This window comes from Perna viridis, chromosome 2 (genome assembly GCF_037379345.1).
Source record: "Perna viridis isolate PV_CMFRI_1.1 ecotype Kerala chromosome 2, ASM3737934v1, whole genome shotgun sequence".
NCBI classification, from domain to species: Eukaryota; Metazoa; Mollusca; class Bivalvia; order Mytilida; family Mytilidae; genus Perna; species Perna viridis.
This window is the reverse complement of record NC_142446.1, coordinates 52,561,003-52,581,614: the sequence shown is the minus strand read 5'-3', so window position 1 is coordinate 52,581,614 and position 20,612 is coordinate 52,561,003. Positions and strand designations below refer to the sequence as shown.

Below are 20,612 nucleotides of genomic sequence, written 5' to 3'. Positions count from 1 at the left end.
TACCATTTTTTGCAACGTGACTTGTAAAACCGAAAACAGCATATACATTCTCAATGGCGAAACAGAACAACCTTCAGCGGGCACATGAATGGTCATCGCAGTGACTACACACGTAAACCAAGCCCCCCTCTATGTCGCCATCTTGGAAATGATAAATGTATAATCAACCACAGTTTTAACCAATCAACCTTGGTAAAACAATGATTTATTGATTATTGGGGTTTAACCCCCGAACAGCAATGTTTCCGCTACATGTATATTCAGGCGATGAATACGAAATAGGTCCATGAAATGAACATGAAATGATGATGAAATGAAAAAAAGGATGGGACACAAGGATGATAAGGTCGACAAAGTTTTATTTCCACCAGAAAAAGAGACGGATAGGTATGGTCGGGCAATTAAGCCTCCAGTGGCGGAGCGCAAAGGTTCATACTCCAATCGAATACCACAGCAGGCTTATTTAACGTGGCATCTTTCCCAACACGGTGCACCACTATGGTTTGCGGTCAGGTTTTCCGAATTATAGCCTAACAACCCCAGCATGTAACCCCAGTCCACCACCTGGGGCACATAACCCAGTTGCTCTGTGGGCAGAGCGCCTTGCTCCCTGGCTAGGTTTCTGAGAACTATTTAGTCGCCACTCAATGTAGAGTGGAATATCTTCTCTTCAGTGCTATCCAAGAGGCGATCAGACTACATAGTGAGCAACAAAAACATCAATATATCTATCAATACAGAAGGCAGTAATCCAAGGTTCCTCAGACTGTATGGAACACATCAGTATTCTGAGCTAACGTTTTAAGAAGGGAACAGTGGGCAAGAAAGATCTTACAGACGTTTGACTTGATATAGCCAATGTGTATGGTTCAGTTCCGCTTAGGTTCATATAGGTAGAAATAGACACTAAATGTGTAACTCAGGACATTATATATAATATTGAATAGTTTTCTGCCTTTGTTATATAAGTCTGCAAAGGAGAAGAAATAGTCGTATTAAAATAAAATGAAGTAGTTCCATGCTTCGATCCTTAAGCAACAGATGTAGCAAACATTAATATTTAGAGAATTTATTCACGAAAAGATTAAACAATTGAGAATATACAACGTTTACAGTATATTTATTTTTTTTATTTACTTTTTCTGAACTAATAATGTGTAATTACTTTTCAAGCATGGTATTTCAAACTGCTCTATTATGACAGTAAGTTGTAATGGTGCAAAACTATATTTCTGTAAACTTTTTCACAGGAAAAAAATGCACCATGCTTTGTTTAAAGCATGTGTCGTTTTTCACATGTAATACACACGAACATATGCGTTTTACACCTGTTTTTAACACGCATGGGAACCATATGTCAAAATACATGCGTATTCCTCATCATGAATTAAACCCATACATAAAACAATACACATATAAAACACATCAAGATACTTTTCATTTGTACAGGATTGAAAAAATAGTCAATGAGGTAGGTATGACTTTCACTTTGCCTTGAGTAAGAGCTTTTTTTATTACAGTATTACGTGCGTGACTTCCATTTCCATCATTTTTACAGGCGGACTTTTACTTCCTTCTGTAAAAATAGAAATTACAATTCTAATAGGAATAACTTTGGGTGAGTAAGCCTTTAAAATCCAAGTGTTTTCACCTCAAAGCAAAACCTTAGAATGAAAACTTGGATAAAACATACAGAAAAACATCTGTGAAAGGTGAAGATGAATCTTAAGGGGTCTTACATTGAACGTTTATTTTGCTTAATAAATTTCTTTTTACTTAAAATCTATTAAAATCTTTATTTTCATCGACGGTCACCAACCAGGAACAAAAATGTCTGTGCAATCACCAAATCCCGAAAACACTTGCCATTTTTTGCTTACCATATATAAATTTGTACGGTCGTGTCAATTTTCTAGTATTTATATATCCATATAAAAAGAAATCCGAAGCAATATTATGATTTATCATAGTTCTATACCTCTCTTTCAATTATAAGCGTTCATATGTGTCTCAATTCAATGGAAACAAGGCTAACGCTCAAAATTACGCCTACCAAGCCATGTATTAGTACGTCTTTCAAAGTCTGATCATTTATAGAAGTAAAAAATCTAATTAAGATATCATACCTCTATTGTCTTATGCATAACGTGGACACTTTAATTGGTATTATTCTATCAGCAGTATAAATATATGAAAAACAGTCTCACAAAAAATGAATAGCCGAAAGGGATCAGGAAAGCAATTAGAACTTAGTCTTTCTCAACTCGATTATCGCATGCGAATGTACGGCAATCGGGAAGAAACTTTTCTCCATGCACGAAACCTAATGTATACTCATAACAATGAATATAAAAAAATAGTGATTTACAATTTTTTTACAGCGTTTTTACTACCGATTATAGTAGTCTACATATTATCAGGTAATGTCTTGATGTGTTTTACTGATCAATTTCCGAATATAAGCATGCCTAAATTGATAGTATTCTAAGTGGTATGGTTAGTTTGTTGTTGAAAATTTGATGGTACAAATATGTGAAAAGTAAAAACCCAAAGTTCTTTCGGCCTACAATGTTCATTCCCTTGGTTTTTGGGACAATTTTCTTTAACAAATCAAATTAGAAATATAAGACTACAATACGTTACAAAACAATATACACATAGACCAATAGTTGGCCTTGGACTGACAGTTTTTCCGGGTGGGGTTGTTGTCTCTATGATATATACACCATTTCTGCTAAGTTATATAAATTTGTTCGAATTAGAAACTATAATTAAAAGAAATGTGAAGTTACATTTGCTTTAATGCCGAATGTTACCGATATAACTAATAGTAAAACGCGTCTAAGCCCCGGACTCACTCGAGGATCGCTATTGTATATTTTCTGAAATAGAAACAACTTATTCAATCAACCACTTTTTTTTCTGGGAATTCTCGATTTGTTACAAAATATTGATCCAGTTATTGTCGACAGTAAATTAGATTTCACATTACCTTACACAAGATTTTTATTTGAATGAATTAAGAAACAACGTTCACATTAAAAAAAAAATAAATGTCACTACCAAAAGCATTAATAAGTTAATGTTTTATGATTTGATTTGTAATTGTGTATAAGAATCGGGTGAAATTGGAAAAGTCAGAAACACCATTCTGACAATTTACTATCACTCAAGAATGCATTCCCTTTCTGAAAAAAAAACAAAACATATTTGATCTCTCCATCACTGGCTTTATATGATTTTTTTCAATGGAATCTCTTAAAAATGGGGTTTTTAACAGAATTACAGTCCCTGTGTGATAAACTTCCCATTTGCCCCATATCCCATTGCCAAATCCCCCATTCATCATTGCCCCATGCCCCTAGCCCCACCCCCATTGTCCCATCTCCCATTACCCCATAGCCCATTTCCAATAGCCCCATTCCCCCATTGCTCCATCCCCCATTGCATCGACTTATTTCGGAAAGAAAATCAATAAATGTTTCATTAAACATATATAATGAATGAGGATCCAAAAGGTTTAAATTTTGTGCAATCAATATTAATTTTAGAATCTCGCCGCCGAGTTCGAGATTCACCGAAGTCACGCGATATTTGCATTGTATACATGTATCGTCGCCATTCGAGCTGCATAAGAAATAACCATTAAAAATATTCTTAAAACTGTAGATATAAATATAAATTGTGCGTAAATCTAATTTCTAAAATGATTCTTAAAATGGATATTATTGTTTTATTTCAAATATAAAATAGGGAAACACTTTTCCAAATGTATACATATCCAGTCTAAGTTCAAGAAAGTAATATGTTTCTGTAAACAGTATGGATGCAAACAAATTTAATTTCAATGGTGGACTGATATAATTGTTTCAAATGTAAAAATTGTCGAAATAAGCATCATTTGTGTGGCTGCGACACATTATTTCAGACATAATTTGGCGGATTGTAAGGGTGCGAACAATTTTGATTTCAATAATGGTCCAAAATTATTCTAGAAAATATTAAAAATGGCAATATTAGTATCCATTTGGTGGTTATGACACCTATATTTCAGTCAAAAATCTTCAAAATGACATATTTTTGCGAAGTGTATGTTTGCGAAGACTTTTTATACTACCTGTTAGTCTAACATTATTGTAAAGAATGTTAAAATTGTAAATATCAGTATTATGTTGATGGCTCTGATACATATAATTCAAAGCAAATTCTTGAAAATGAGATATTTTTGCAAATAAGAATAGTACGAACACTTGAAATTACCTTAATGGTCTTATATCATTGTTATAAAATTGTCAAAAAGTGAATAATATGTGTGACTGTGACGCATTAATTTCAGTCCAATTTCTCAAACATTCCATCTTTCTGCAGATTGTAAAGGTGCCAACAATTTTAATTTTAATAATGGCCCAAAATTATTGTTTAAAATATTAAAAATGGCAATATTAATATCCAGTTGGTGTTTGCGACACTAATATTTCAGTCAAGAATCTTCAAAATGACATGTTTTTGCAAAGTGTATGTATGCAAACACTTTTAATATACCTATTCGTCTAAATTTATTGTAAAGAATGTTAAAATTGTCAATATCACTTTTGTTGATGGCTGTGATACGTATATTTCAGATAGAGTTCTTGAAAATTAGGTGTTTTTTTTTTTTGCAAATTTAATGAGCGCAAACGCTTGAAATTACCTTTATGGTCTTACATTATCGTTCAAAATGTTAAAATTGTCAAAATAAGCATCATATGTGTGGCTGTGACACATTAATTTCAGTCCAATTTCTCAATAATGACATATTTATGCAGATTGTAAGGGCGGACAATTCTTATGTCAATAATTGTCCAATTCAAATTATTTTTTAAATAAGAATGACAATATTACTATCCTTTTCGAGGTTCTGACAAATGACTTATTTCTGTCAATTGAAAGGGAATCAACATTTTATATTTTGCTAATGGTCTTCTTATTATTGCTCAATATGTTCAATTTGTCATATAAAAATCATGTGAGTGTCTCCGACACAAAATTATTTCAATCCAGATTTGAAAAAAAATGATATATGTTTAGAAACGTATGAGCGCGACCATCTATAATGACTGGAAATTATATGTACTTCCGATAAATATTTTTAAAAAGTCAATGAATAATGAACTACGACACCTATGATCATTTAAAATTATTCTAAAACAAGATTAAGAAATAACAACAATCTTTAGATTGCTGACATTGAATTATGATAGGTACGTTGCTTGCGGGAAAAGGCAGAACAATTATTTTTGATTGACCAATCAGAATTATTCCATCGCCCCATTCCCAATTCCCCATTGCTCTATTCATATATCCCATTACCAATGCCCATTCCCCATTGCCCCATCCCCAATTCTCCATTGCTCCATTCCCATGCCCCATTCCCCGTAAGATGGGAAGTTTATACCGTACAGGTACTGTATCTGCACTTGAAATGTTCATTTTCGTTGCACTTTAATGGAATTGTAACTTAATGGTCCAGCATTATATGGAAAATATGTTTTCCGAGACTGACATTCAAAACTAATCGTTACCCTGCATAATCGATTGTTTCTTCAATTTTACTTTCTTAATGGCTCGAAGAAACAGAAAAGATTGAAAAGGAAAGCCTTCCAGCTAAAACATCCTCGACAGAAGATTCTCGAAAAAGTTCTAAACTTTCAGGTCTGTTAATTTGTTTAACTGCTGCTATTCTATTAGATAATCATTCCACAGCACAATTAAGAAATGACTATTATCATTTTTGCTCATAAAGAAATAACCGCACACTGATTTAGCAATGAGAGGTACTTTAGTATTTCTGTCGCAAAGGTATTTAATAAGCAAATGTTTGCGGTTCGAAGCAAAACTAAAGTAAAGCAAAACAATAAATAACGAACAACAAACAGAAACACAAATAAATGATAAAATAAAAATATGAAGCTTAAACTGTGATTAAAACGAAAAGTACGAACATTCTTTTGAAAACAGTAGCATACATACTACTGTTCGCGATAAAAGTAAACAGACTTGTTCATGTATTGAATAAATATTTTAATTATAAAAAGGAATAATCAAGAGAACCAAGATTTTAGTTGATATCAAACGAATGCACGCCTGTGATAAAAACTAGACAGGGAAACAGATACACACAATGAAGAACATTATATAACAATGTGTACTGGTAGGGTAAATGCCCTTTGCTTTTCTAGAAACATCCGCCAATGGCTAAGAACATTTCAATTTTACCTGGTTTTAGCTTAAATCGTTATTTTAAATCCGCCTGGAAAGTTTATTAATTAACATTACACACCATATATGTTAAGATGTATTCTTATTTCCTTTTTAGCAGAAAACACTATTCAGTCAGCTATAGGTAAATCCTACACCTGCAAAACATTAGCAAAACATTATCTTAAACAAATGAAGTGTACGACGTCTTATGATAATTATATCTAATTCAATTATTTATATATATATTATTATGTTTGTTAATGCTTGGAACAAAGTGTTTGCTTTCAGTATTAGAATTAGTTATACCTGTTTTGTACTTAAAGCTTTTCGGACGTCCATTTGTAGTTTTACTGTCTCAAATCTGGTTAACCCTTGCAACGCGTAGCGGAGGAAATTAACGGATATTTGCGACGGTAAAAACTACAGATGGACATCTGCAAAGCTCAAATACAAAACGATTATCTCTATTGTCATGAAATTATTCTAAAGGAGCCGTGAAGCGTAAATCTTACAATTTACTTATTCAATAAGGGTACTCGTTGACTCATATTGACCGCTCTTCGAAATTTACAAAGATAATTACAGTTCGTTCAGAGATATCGATATTTGGACCTTACCTTAGTGTTTTTTCGTCTTGGTTCAAAAAGAATTACAATAAGCAAATTAGGTAGTGAAAAATTTGCTTAATAACATATATATAATATATAATATCTATATTAGTTTCTTGTCTCAAATTATTGCTTATTCAATTATATTGACATATTTTATCATGCCTGTTAACGTTTTGAGCAAAGTGCTAGCTCTCTAAATTGGAAGTATCATTTTCGTTGTATTTCAACAATAGATTTTATTTGAGTTTCTTGTCACAAATAATAATTACTACAATAAAAGCGGTACCGAGAGCTGTGAAGTGATCAAGGGAACCAAGGTTATAACGGTAATCAAAGAGTAATCAAGGGAACCAAGGTCATAGCGGTAATCAAGAGAATGTAATCCAGGGACAAAGACCAAACATGGGAAACAGAATACACAACAAAGAACATACAGTAACTAAAAGCATACATACAAAGTAACAAAAGCAAATGAGCAACTCGGAGTCCACTAAAAACTGGCAGCATGGACCAGGTGCACCGGTAGGGTAAGCGTCCTCTGTTTTCTAGAAACACCCGCTGAGTTGCTCATAAAAAGGCAAGTCCGGGGTAGACAAACGAGGAAAGGAAAACTATGACCCGTTGAATAAATCAGTTTTCATGGTGCAGATGGATACACCATACATTACTATATTAAGATAATGAATGATGGAATTTGTGTGGATTTTCTTATTGTCTTTCAGAAGAAAAAAGTCGGTCGTTTCAAAAAGAAACTCCTACAACAAATACAGCCCTTCCAACAAAGCAGGAATCTGCATTCGTTGATAAAATGTCAGGTATTAGTGTTGAACTATACATATTTCTTCTTATCTGTGGTATCGAATTTAGTTGGTCTGATGCAATTTTAAAAAAGAAACGCTGAAACTTAATTTATCACAAAATTCAGTTAGGAAAAAAAGTACACATACCAAAACGAAGACCTTTATATACCAAAACTTTACAAATGATTCAGTTAAGAAAGATGTTAGGTTTGCCACGGTTCAAAATACATCTGAAGTCATAAACAATGACTTTTAAAGTTTATTTAGACACGTTTTCGGTGTGCGATTTAGGTACATTTCACCGTCACTGCATAAACATTTAAAAAATGACTTCACTTTTAAACACTTTTTCGAGGTATACTTTCTGTCTTATGGACTTTTTTTCACATGTCCATAGGAACTTGAAAATTAGTTTACTCTGAGAAAATTTGTTTTATGTAAATTCAACAATCTTAGGAAAGAGCGTTTAGCACTAATTTGTTTCACGTCATGGATCTCATCATTGTCTATGTTGATTGGTATCAAGTCAATTGCCTTTTTCACGTGTAATACCTTTTTGTAGATGAGCATCAGAAGATTGAGTCAACAAAAGAAACTACGAAAAAGGGTATGAACTATTCATTTGTCGAAGAGTTTTTATGTATAGAATCATGTCAAATCAAGTTTACCGAACGATATTTAAGACAGAATTCCAACAGTTGTCGAATCATTACTTAATTTTAAATTTTAAGGCTTTTGGTTTTAGCAATAAGCAATTAGGGTTTGACATAAATTGAAGAGTATTTTAAACACATTTTGAAATGCATTTTTTCTGTTGTTTTTTTTTTTAAATACTAGTAGACTTTTATAGTGTGTACAAATCAAATCACGTGTTTGCTATTACCTTCTGTGACTGTAATTATTTAGGTACATAACTCATGTTTCACGTAATATGATATGATAATCTAATAAATGTAATATGCATTTTTAGGAATTAAAATAATGCGTTGTTGTTTTTGTTTACGTTGGTATGTAATTTCATTTTTAAATTTTGATAAAATGAATTAAATTTAGACAGACACTTTCCTCGCGCAGTCCCATTATGAAAAGATATTTCATTTTATCAGTTGGTTAATTCACGCAGCATATTAATTGATGACTCCTTTTCTGAATTTCTGTACAGTGTTTTAACATAAATTATTGGCATTCATCACTCACATAAAACGTTACCCTATATACTCATTTTATGGATGACAAAGCTAATGTGTGATATATCACAGAACTTTAATATCATTTAAATTATTACATGTTCTTTTATTAAGAAAACCGTTTAAGCAGTAAACAGCATACTTATAACTTCTTATACTGTATACTGTGTAAAATGACCGTAGATACATTAATTAGTATACTGCACTTTTGTGGTTGCAAAATATCAACTCAGATATAAATTGATGACACCTAAATTATACATTTGTTGATAGAGATTGCTGAAACAATAAAGCTTTTTAAAGTACTATTTTATTCCGTACCTTGGACACGATATGTACTTTGAAAATAGTTACACCAATCTTAATTTTAAACTTGTGACAATATTACTTAAAAAGTTATTTTCATTTGTTATGTTCTATTATTTGCTTATTTTTTTAGTCTGTGGGCTGGAAGGGACAAACGTACATACCCTTATTAATTTAATGGAAATTTCGAGACCTTTCTATCTCCCATTACCAAAGAAATAAATTTGTCGTTAAAAACATTGTCTACTCCTTTTTGGTATAACCCTACATTTCCACCAACCCATGTAAGTCAGAAAGCCAAGATTTTTGTGAGTGAATTGTCTTTCCGGGGTAAGTATGTGTAAAACTTTAAATGCATAAAAGTAGCATTATATAGCACAATGTCCCACAGCATTACAACAGAACGACGAAAGATGTGGTATCACTTAGACTTTTGAGTAAAAAAGAGAAAAATGTACCCCTACCCCACCAAATATAGCTTAGAACAAATTCAAACAATCTTTCTGTATCAAACATAATTCTCATTCACAGCATACATACAATGTAAAATTTATATATTGTGTATCATAATTTATTGGACATTACATGTGAAGCAGAAGAAAATTTGAAATTCCGAAAATTACTGTTTTTTTTTTTTAAACTCATTATTGTCAACTTGAAAACTGACAAATACTTGCATGGAATGAGCAAACATGTTGAATAAATCGATAATTAAAATACTTGTACTATTTTTTTTATAGATTCTATAAATTTCATGTTGAGATTTTTCCTTATGGATAGGGGTGGCAATTTTTCACCTAATTGGACTTGGAAAAGTCAAATTTTGTAACTTAGGCTCCTAACAAGATACTACTCTATATAATTGTGTTTGAATATACAAAATCTTGTTTGAAGTGCGATATTTTCATTTACAGATGAAATAAAAGAAAGTATGAAATTTAAAAAAAAATCATGAAATACTCATTTTTGTCACATTCAAACTGAAAAATACGCGCCTGATATGAGCAGATATAACGAATACATTGATAATCTACCAATAGTACCCAGAATGTCTATTGCTCACCGTTTATAAGCTAAAATTAACTTTTAGGCTCATGTTGTGGTATTTTTTGATAGGCAGGGGTGACATTTTTTTCCAAAACTTGAATTGGGAAAGTTCAAATATGTATTACTAGGACTCATCTGAAAGCTCAAGCATAATATGATTGTACTGCATCATACAAAGGTTTGTGCTGTTTTGGAAAAAATGCAATAACGGATGAAATATAAGAAATTCTGATGTTCTAAAAATTCCTTTATTTTACGATTTGGTAGTAGTGTTAACCCCAAAAAGGAAATTTTGACTGCAAAAATCGCCACAGGTCATCAAAGAATCCCGGAAGTATTGATTTTGATAATCCTAAACATAACATACTAAAGTAGTCATTTGTACTGAAGCATGAGTACTCTAGGGGGTTTGACAATGTAACTATGTCAACTTAAATGATTTTTCGTAGGGTTGGGGTATGATTTCCCCATTTTACTCCGAAACTCTGTGTTTCTGCAATTTTTTTTATAGCATTGTGAAGCTGAGACATTGGGCTATATGATGATACCTATTCATGTCTATTAAAAAAATAAAAAAAATGAGTTTTTGTTTCTATTAGGTATAAAACGTAACCAAAAACACCAGAATGCTTCAGTTTATTTATTTTTTATTCGTACATTTGAGATACAAGGTTAGCTGAAAATCCTATTTGGTTGATGAGTGGGGTGCACACTATCATATCAACCAACTTTTATTTTATTATCATTGAATAATAATCTGTTTTTATTCATCAATTCATATTTATTACAGCCATATCCATTGTACACGTAGAGGAAAACACAGTGAATGTATCCCTGTTCAAAAAGACCTTGATTAAAAGTTTAAAATTATCTGATGATTCAGTGGATATAAATGATCCTGGCCTATTAAATAGAGAAAAAGAAGTCACCATGGATGATCTGTTGAACTACAGTGAATTTATATTTCTTTTTCTTTCAAAAGACTTCACAATGGAAAATTTGAAAAAAAAAAGGGTACGACTGTGGTGATATTCTAGAAAATAGAAATCATTTCAAAGTAATAAAGGTTGATGGTTTTGCATCGGATAGGAAGGTGAAAGACCAGTTCAGAATCGATCTTTCTTATTATAATAATACTAACTTCAATCATGACGTACAGGTTTTATGGGGAAAGTTCTACAGTCAAAGGCTATTACTGTAAAAAAAATGTTGAGCCAACACTGCAAAAATTAAAAAAAAACATTCATCTGGAACGTAATAGGAAAAATATGAATCTTATTGAAAAGTGTTAATGATATTAACTTGCATACGTGAACAAAATATAATGGTGAAACACCTGTTTAAGAAAACTAAGTAGTTACGAACCGTAAGTGCATATAAAGTAAAATATGTAAATGATACATCAGAGGTATCATAAAAGCCATGAAGTCGAGCTTATTAGTCTTATCGGAAATGAAAGAGCATGTGCAATCAGCCCATGATAACTTTAATTTTTTTTCTAAATGACGAGTCTGACCATTGAAGTCTTGTCCTAGTTACTATAGCAAAAGTCGCCGAGTTTCTTGAAATCGGAGTAATGATCATAATTTCATAAAGAAAAGCATTAGAGGAGAGAGTCTAAACATTGTATACACTGTAATGTTATTACAGTTACTCACCAACACAACAGTACATGTAGCACAAGAATGTTGTAAATTGGAAATATTGTAAATGGTGCATTATATGATGTTCAACGTATACTTCCTTTATGTATGATTATGTGTGTGTGTGTGTGTGTGTGTGTAATTTATATTTTCATGAAATAATCTGCTTAATTAAACTCTATTTTAAATGTTTGTATTTCTTATTTATTTAATTGTTGATAATTAGACGCACAGTATATGTTTACAAAGTGTCACATATTTCCGTTTATAGTATTGTAGTTGCGACATTAGTGATAAAACAACATAGCGATTCATTATCAACAATGTCAGTTGAGTACAAATATTTTCGTCAACTTTGAGCAAAATCAATACGAATTGTGACTAAACACGTTAATTTATCCCTATAGTTAAATAATACTATAACAATAAAGTTGAAAATGGTAGCACTTTCCGTATATTCGTTAAACCCTTCATTTTGTTCATTATATAGCTATGATAATGTAGCTTAAAGGATATAATTTGACTGTCTTTGTGGTTATAAACCACAAAAATGCCCCGCAATCTTTCGTCGCGCAGTGTTAACTAATCAAACACATGCTATGAGAGACGCTGACGATCAGCTGACTGTTCTTTTACTTGGTGCTAAGAATATATATTCAATACTTTGCACTTATATATGGTATTTGTGATATATGATAATGACCGACTAAGGGATTTCTTTACGTCCTGTGCTATTATTGTTCATGAAATTCATTTATGTACTATAGTATGCGAATCGCTTTTATATAATTAGCAACTTATTTTAATACATATAAATTGCGCCCCCCCCCCCCCCCGCGGTAATTCCTCCCTCGATTTCGTAGAGCAGTATTCGGAAGAGAGGTTAATATATTGGCAAAGTTTTATTTCAATACCTTTGGTGGCATAGTTTTCATTAAAATCATGTCTGTACATTTAAAAGTAAGTGAAACCTTTAAGTGAATGTAATGCATCTGTGTACTAGTTACATCTGTGTACTATTTACAACACGTAAGTCAGCATTTTTTCTATTAAATGAAAAGTTGGGACCCCGCAGTCCATCTCAATTGGAAGAGTTTGAAACAATTCTGCTGAGGGGCTATTTAATTTTGCACTCTGTGTAAATATCCTTTAAAAAGTTCTGTTTTTATGTTAATATATATTATATGTATATATTAGTATTTTATCTTCTAATATTTCGTGTGGTGACCGATTTAAAGACAGAAACTAGATTTGTTAAACAATCAATCTAAATATAGTCCCTCGGACACCTGCGTATTAGAATATTCCATTTTTTCACGTTCAGTTGATAATTGTAGTTTCTCCGGATCAATATAAATGTGTCTAAAATAATTTTAATAGAGGAGTTGATCATTCATTACAATCGAATTGATGGTTATGTGTGTTTCATTTCTTTTTATTTCATCAAAAATTTTCTAAAAAATAATTTAAAGATAAAATTAGCAATAAAGTGTTCAACGAACAGTGCAAATGCAGTTTAGATTGTTAAGTCATTGTAAGTCACCTGTATATGTTAGACTAACCCGAACTCACACGGGAAAGTAGTGCGTCATTGCCCGGGAAGAAGGTTTTACGGAAAAATTCTGTAAGTAATTTTATTATTGTAAATGTGTCTAGCTTTTTGAATGTTTGTAATATTTTCTTACAGTTTTTACTATTTTATTGTATATTGAAACCTGTTCATCATTTGGAAGCTTTATACTTATTAGGATTTCCCGTTTCCCGGCTTTAAAAAACTCAAAATCCTATTCAGCAATATATTGCAATGAAATTTTGGTGAATATTTTTCAATTTTAGAATTTGTGATTTTATAACTTAGAGTTTTGGGACTTCATACATAAAAATGGAGTGGGGGTCAGTTTTCAGACCTAAACTCACTAGCGGTTACAACTTTTTTCGTGAATCTTTTTTAATCTTTCATTCTGGCGGATTAGAGCTTCCTTTAATTTTTTATATCGTAGGTCCTTTGATAATTTTTAGTGATATGTCGGAATGCTTGGTTTGTAATATCGAAAAAAAGTTCCAAGGATGCACACTAATGTAGGAGCTACGTTTTCATACAGTACTAATATGGCGCAATATAGGGACCATTTTTTTATAGATACATATATGTTATTGTATTGTTTAAGTCATATTGTAGGAATTGTTAACATGTACATGTACATTTATGTATGGATTTATGATATGCATGCAGGGGCGGATTCAGGAGGGGTGTTCAACGCATGGGTTGTCAGGAGATTTAGGCGGTTTTAGGTTGAAACTTACCCCAAGAGATATCGACATTGCACCCACTCTAGAAGATTTTGAAAATTTAACCGTATTACTTGTCTGTCTGTGCAGTTGTGTTTCCCGTAACCCGACTGACCCTGATTTGTTTTATGGTGTCTGACAGAAAAACATTAAAACTGGATTTTCTGCGTTTTTATCATTTAATTTGTCCTTGAATTGCTTTTCTCCCTGATGTGGAGTTTCAAAATTCATGGAATCAGCAATGCTGCAGCATTTTAAATAATCTGATGTAGAAAATTTTTGCAAGTTGCACATGAAAATATATAGTTCAACGGTGTATTACTCTGGCCGAAAAAAGATGTAGGTTTCGATGACCTGCAAATAAAAAAAAATCCCCCCATAAAACACAACAAAAGAACAAAAAAACCTTTCTACCGACCCTAGTTTTAAAGATATTACAGAAAACACAGAATTCTTTTTTAGGCATAATTGTCCCGACGTGTCTTTGAATATGAATGAATATAGTTGTAAAGGATGGATTCTAGATACCACAACATGACATAGTAGTATCATATAATTTCCACATAAGTATCAATTTTCTCTTTCTTTATTAGTAACTCTAAATATCCATTGTGCCGATCAAGAACTATGTTTCGTGTATAATATTTTTTTTATACAGGTCATTAGTTTTCATACATTATATGGACCGGATGTGAAGGAAATGTGTACGTGACCCCCATATGTTTTGGTGAGAACATGCTATTCTTTACTTTGTCCGCCACTCTTTAGTAAGCCCGAAGGTATGACGTGATGTCTTGTGTACAATGTAGTGCATATTCTCTGTAATTTATGAACCATTGCATTTTGTGGGAGTTAGACCCCTTTGATCTCAGAACAAGGGACAGTGTATACTTTTTGCGGCAAATAGAAATGTTTTTTTTCTTTCGTTTTGAGATTCAGTGATTGGTGGTAAAAACGACATGGAAATGGCGGGGCATCCGTGTGTCCGTTCGTCTGTGTTTTATGCATTTTTTTATGTAATACTCCTCTCAAATAAGTTTGTTTTTGGTACTAAGCCTTATTATGAAAAGTTACAGATCGAGGTCGACTAACAGTTTATTGATTTTTATTGAAGTTATGGCCCTTGGACTTTGGAGTTTTTTTGTACTTTTTTGTAATGCTTTTACCAATTGATTTTATATTGTGCATGTAGTCTTACTATAAAAAGTTTGACTTTGGGTATGGTTGAATGAATTTTACCGGAGATAGGCCCTTGGACTTAGAAAATCTCAGTGAATTAACAGTCATCTACACTTTTTTGTAATGCTTTTACCAATTGATTCGATCTGTGGAATGTAGTCTGACTATACGAAGTTACAGATTACGTTTGCCTAATTATTGTTGAATGAAATTTACAGAAGTTACGGCTCTTGCACTTAGAATTTCTATGAATTTAAAGTTTTCTACACCTTTTATTTTCTGCGAGGATATTTGAACGCTGTTCTTATATTAATATATGGCATGCATGTTGACACAGTGCATACATTCACTGAATTTTATTTACAGATAGTTAAAGCCATTGTGAAACCCCTTTTATTCTTTTTTTTTATCAAGACATTTACGGACAAGTGTTGTACGAAGGTATGTTACTTATTGTAAGAACTATTTACGATTATTGGTCAGTGGAGATGCATTGTACAAAAGTATATTTGTATGCTGCTCATTGCTTAAAAAAAATGTATAAAATTATTGAACCTCTTAATTTTACTATAATATAACAATTTCTTATATGTGATACCCTTCACAAAGTTGCATGTCTGTCTGTCTGTCCATCCGTTTGACTGTTGTTATACGAATACTTAAGTATATATTGTATGATCTTCAAACTCAACAATAAAATTATTGTCTGTCTCTGCATACCCTAAGGGCTTCCATGTATAAACTTAAGAATTTAGTAGGTTTTTTCCTAACTTAGTAGTAGAATCGCTTTTATAAAATATTGATCAAGTATGCATTTTAGTGAGTTCGAATTATTTACATTGAAAACTAAGTTATTATAACCCATAACAATTTTTTTCTATGAACTTATAATTATGAAGAGTATTGTGGAGGCTAGACACAATATTGCAGAATATCATTAAACTTCCATTTAGATCCCCAATTTCAGTTTCTTTGCAGGTAATTCTAAATATGCATTGGCTATCACGAAACTGTCTAAAATATATTTTACATATAGGTTAGTCTACATTTGTTTTCAATCCATTTTTGAATGTACCGTTTCAATTTTTACACTCTAAACAGTCAAAATTAGGGAGTATGTGTATGCAGAAATCACAATATCAATCGATTTAATTTGATACCTGTGTTTTTGAAAACATCTAATTTATCTGACCAGTTCCATTCCAGCTGAAACTAGGATTGTTTAACACATAATTCACAATCAAAATAAAAAGCTGTGCTCAACTAGACTGTTGTTGTTTCAATATGTTCCCAATTGTTTAAGGTATTGCATTTTCTAATACCTTAAAGCTGCACCATGCAAAACATTTTTTTTTATTTTTTTAATTATTCAGTTTAATTGTTTGTGAAGCATTTTTGTATACGCAGGAAAATTGTTAAAGTTGTGCGACCCCCTTTTTATATTGTTGTTAACACATGCAATGTTTAACTGTAAACCACTCATTTGTAAGATATCACATGTCATGTACAATTTAGTTTAGCATATACCAGGGAATTTTGAGGGAGTTATACCCCTGAATCTCAGATTAGGAAGCCAAAAACCTTTAGTTTTGTTTTGAGAGTCAACTGTAGGGGGAAATATAACTAGAAATATATCAAGACTTCATAGAGTCAGGTCTAGGGAATTTTCTAAAACTTTTATACAAATGTATTACTTGCATGTTAATACTAACAGTATATGGATTAATTGAATTTATTTGTAGATAGTTCAAGCCATTGTGAAACCAGTGTTATTATTTTTGTACAAGTCATTCAGTGACAAGAGTTGAACAAAGATATGTTCCTTATTACAAAAGAGCTATTTAAGTAAAATGGATGTGCATTGTAAGAAAGTACACTATAATAATCTTATTCGATTAAAATTATTCAAATTTCTTAATTTTTACAGTTAATACAATTCAAGTCTATTGATGTTTTTGTTTGTGTTTTGAATTAAGGATTACATGTTCATTCTTTTTTTTTTCTTTTCTTTCCTTTCTTTTGTTTTGTTTTTTTTTAATTGAAGGAATTACTTTAGATGTAATTTACCAAATATTCATCATACTTTTTACATCCCCCACACACGAATTAGAGGTACGATGTGATACCTTCCAAAAAGAAATTTCAAAGAAAATGTTAAAGTATATTGTAGGATCATTTTCAAACTTTGTATGGATTAAATTAGAATTTCAGTTTGATTGATATTAACAAATAATGTACCAATATTGCATTGAATATTCATGAGTGGGTGTACATGTATAACAAATGTTGTGTGTTTCTGTTTGCCTCTTTACCGACTACTGGTTTGTCAAAAGATATGAACATTGACTTATAAAATAGAGCAAACATCATACTATAAGATGACAAACTGTTTGTTGAGAAACGTTAACATTATAACATAAAAATCTTCCAATGAAAAGGTTGCTTTAAGAAGTGCAAGTAAGTCAAAGTAGAGAAAATGGCTATTTATAGATCAAGACTTTTTGTGGGAAATATTTTTACATGTCCTCAGAAATGATACATAAGTGAAAATTTTATTGAATCTATTCACATATTTTTTTAATCATAAAAACAGTGTTAGAAATTTAATTTTTGGTCAACGTAGACCCATCATGATTTTATGTAGACCACGCTGTAGATTTCAAAAGAACCAATTTTTATTGTAGACCTACTTGATTTAAAAAAAAAACACTCGGTCCGTGGATCTACTGCTAATTTCTTACACTGTATTTCAAGGCTATGGGAATATCATTGTGATACTGAGACCATGAGATACCGCCATTAAATTGACTATAATTATGATGAATTGGAGTTATATTTCTTTGAATATTTTGGAGAAAGCATCTGAATTACCAAAGTGTTTTCATCGATTTCTTACTTCTGTTTTAACTTCAGTTGGAGGGGGGTTAAATACAGAGGTTATGAATTTGTAGCGTTTGATTAATTCATTATCCATCTTTATTTTTATTTAGAAGTAAATCCAAATGTGCAACGGCAATGATGCACCTATCTAAGTACATGTATGTCAATAGCTTGAATGCATTATTCATTTCGTTATATATCTATATTTTAATTTGATGAGAATCCTGCCATTTGATTGGTTTGTTGACAAAAATCAACATTATTTCAATTGTATAAACCAACTTGCTATTTAGGCCACGCTCATCTTTTACGGAACTACTTTTTGTTTGTCAACATCACAAAAACGAGGCATCCGTCCGTAGTTACAATCGCGATACCATTGCCGAAGTTGTTACACCAACCACATTTTCATAAAATGAATCTGAAAACAGTTTGGTACCTCTTCCTCTCCAGAATGACACACGTGTTGCATAAAACTCAAACCATGATGATCAGACACACGTAACTGGGGATCCGATTGGATATGGTAATTTTGAACTCACTTCTGCTAACTTAATGTCAGCCGAGTTCATGTCAAATTCCTGCTTTAATAACTGTGTCTTCAATTTTGGAAAATAACTGAACATTTCCCAGTGATGAAATGACAGCGTCTTGCCGCTGATTTTAAAATGGCGGCCTATTTGTTTACTAGAATTACTACACGGCGGGAAAATTAAAGTTGCTCTCTACTCAGTGTTAATAAAAGTGATGGATATATCATTTTTTTATTTTTAATTAAAATATAATGAATGTATTCAGTTTCTGATTAGTTTATACGCTATAACTATTACTTTTACCTAATTACTCATACAAAAAATATGGATATTTTATAAGTTGAAATTTAATAAAAGAAGATTTTTTTCATTATCCTATAGATATCAAATGGACTATTATTAAGAGTGAACTCAATTACTTCAAAAAGAAGATATATACATTTAACAATGCTTGTGAAAACAATGAGTTGCTATAATTGTTGGACATTTCTTTTTATCATTAGGAAAGAACACAAAGAAACCTAAAAGAAGTGGGGACACATTGTTTTTCACATTGTTATTTTTATTTATTAACTGAAATGAACATGTATTTCATATTACACCTGTTTTCAGGAGATATAAATTCTAAAGAATGTTCTACACAGGCAACTGTTTTTTCATGTGAAATCAATGTTCATCGAGCTTAACATGAAATTAACCTGAACTTCGCATTAATTTATTGTGATTTACACATGCATTTCACTTAACACGAATTTCATGGGAACATTTCAGGTGAGCTTCCCATGAAAGCTTGATTTACCTGAATTACACGTAAACTCACTATGTCATCACTCAATTCAGGTGGAAATCGTGTGATATAATTTTGCCAGTTTATATAATTCAAATTAATAGAATTCAAATTGAAGGGAGATAAATGCAAATGACAATAGAATCTATTGAATATTTGATGTAAATAATATCCAAATTATCTCTTAATCACAAAAATAATAATGCCCACCTTATAGAGGGTGTTTTATATATTATAGAATTTGTATGATTCTTACAGAGACTGCCATTCAAACTGCTGGGAAACACCTTATCTCAGTGTTGTCTTTTTTTAATATACAACCGGAACAACTGTACATATATCACAGGAGAGCTACTAGTAGGAAATTTTCAACTGAATTTAAAACTATTTAGCTTTTTTTTATTATGTATAATTTGAATGTTGAGTGGATGTCAGAGGTAACGGTATGTTTCAGTGAATAAGATAAAATTAGTTATAGTTTTTCCTTTCAAATGGAGTCTATTCATGTATGATGTAGGAGATTTGAAGACAACACTGATGATTCAAATGACTTAGACTGATTTATTAAGTAAAAGCGTAATCAAGGGAACCAAGAATCCAGCGGAAATCAAAAGAATGTAATCCACGGGCAAAGACTAGACTTGGAGTTGTGACAAACACAACAAAGAACATTAAATAACCAAAATAAAACATACAAAGTAACAAAAGTAAATGAGCAACCAGATGCACCTGTTGGATAAGCATCCTCTAATTTTCTTGAAACACCCGCTTAATTGCTTCGACTGCCGTAGACCTAGGAAACTCGGGGATGCCCTAGTGGGAGCAGAGATTTCGTCTCAGCCCAGGCAAGATACAGCGGGCCAGTTTCAACCATGTACAGATAAAAGATGTAAGACCCGTGCCCAGATGTTGCGCACACGGACCCCCCTCTATGTCGCCATCTTGGAAATGATAAATGTATAATCAACCACAGTTTTAACCAATCAACCTTGGTAAAACAATGATTTATTGATTATTGGGGATTAACCCCCGAACAGCAATATTTCCGCTACATGTATATTCAGGCGATGAATACGAAATAGGTCCATGAAATGAACATGAAATGATGAT

At 31.9% G+C, this 20,612-nt stretch overlaps 1 protein-coding gene across 1 annotated transcript; it reads left to right on the top strand.

Annotated features, from left to right (window-relative positions):
* The first annotated feature begins 338 nt into the window (after positions 1-338).
* Positions 339-12,026, top strand: LOC148625978 (uncharacterized). Its single transcript, XM_088571073.1, has 8 exons — positions 339-387; positions 1,472-1,618; positions 2,382-2,420; positions 5,611-5,691; positions 6,356-6,382; positions 7,574-7,666; positions 8,214-8,258; positions 10,982-12,026. Exons 1-8 carry the CDS (start codon positions 339-341, stop codon positions 11,218-11,220), a joined length of 720 nt encoding a protein of 239 aa, XP_088427199.1. The 3' UTR covers positions 11,221-12,026.
* The last annotated feature ends 8,586 nt before the right edge of the window (positions 12,027-20,612 follow it).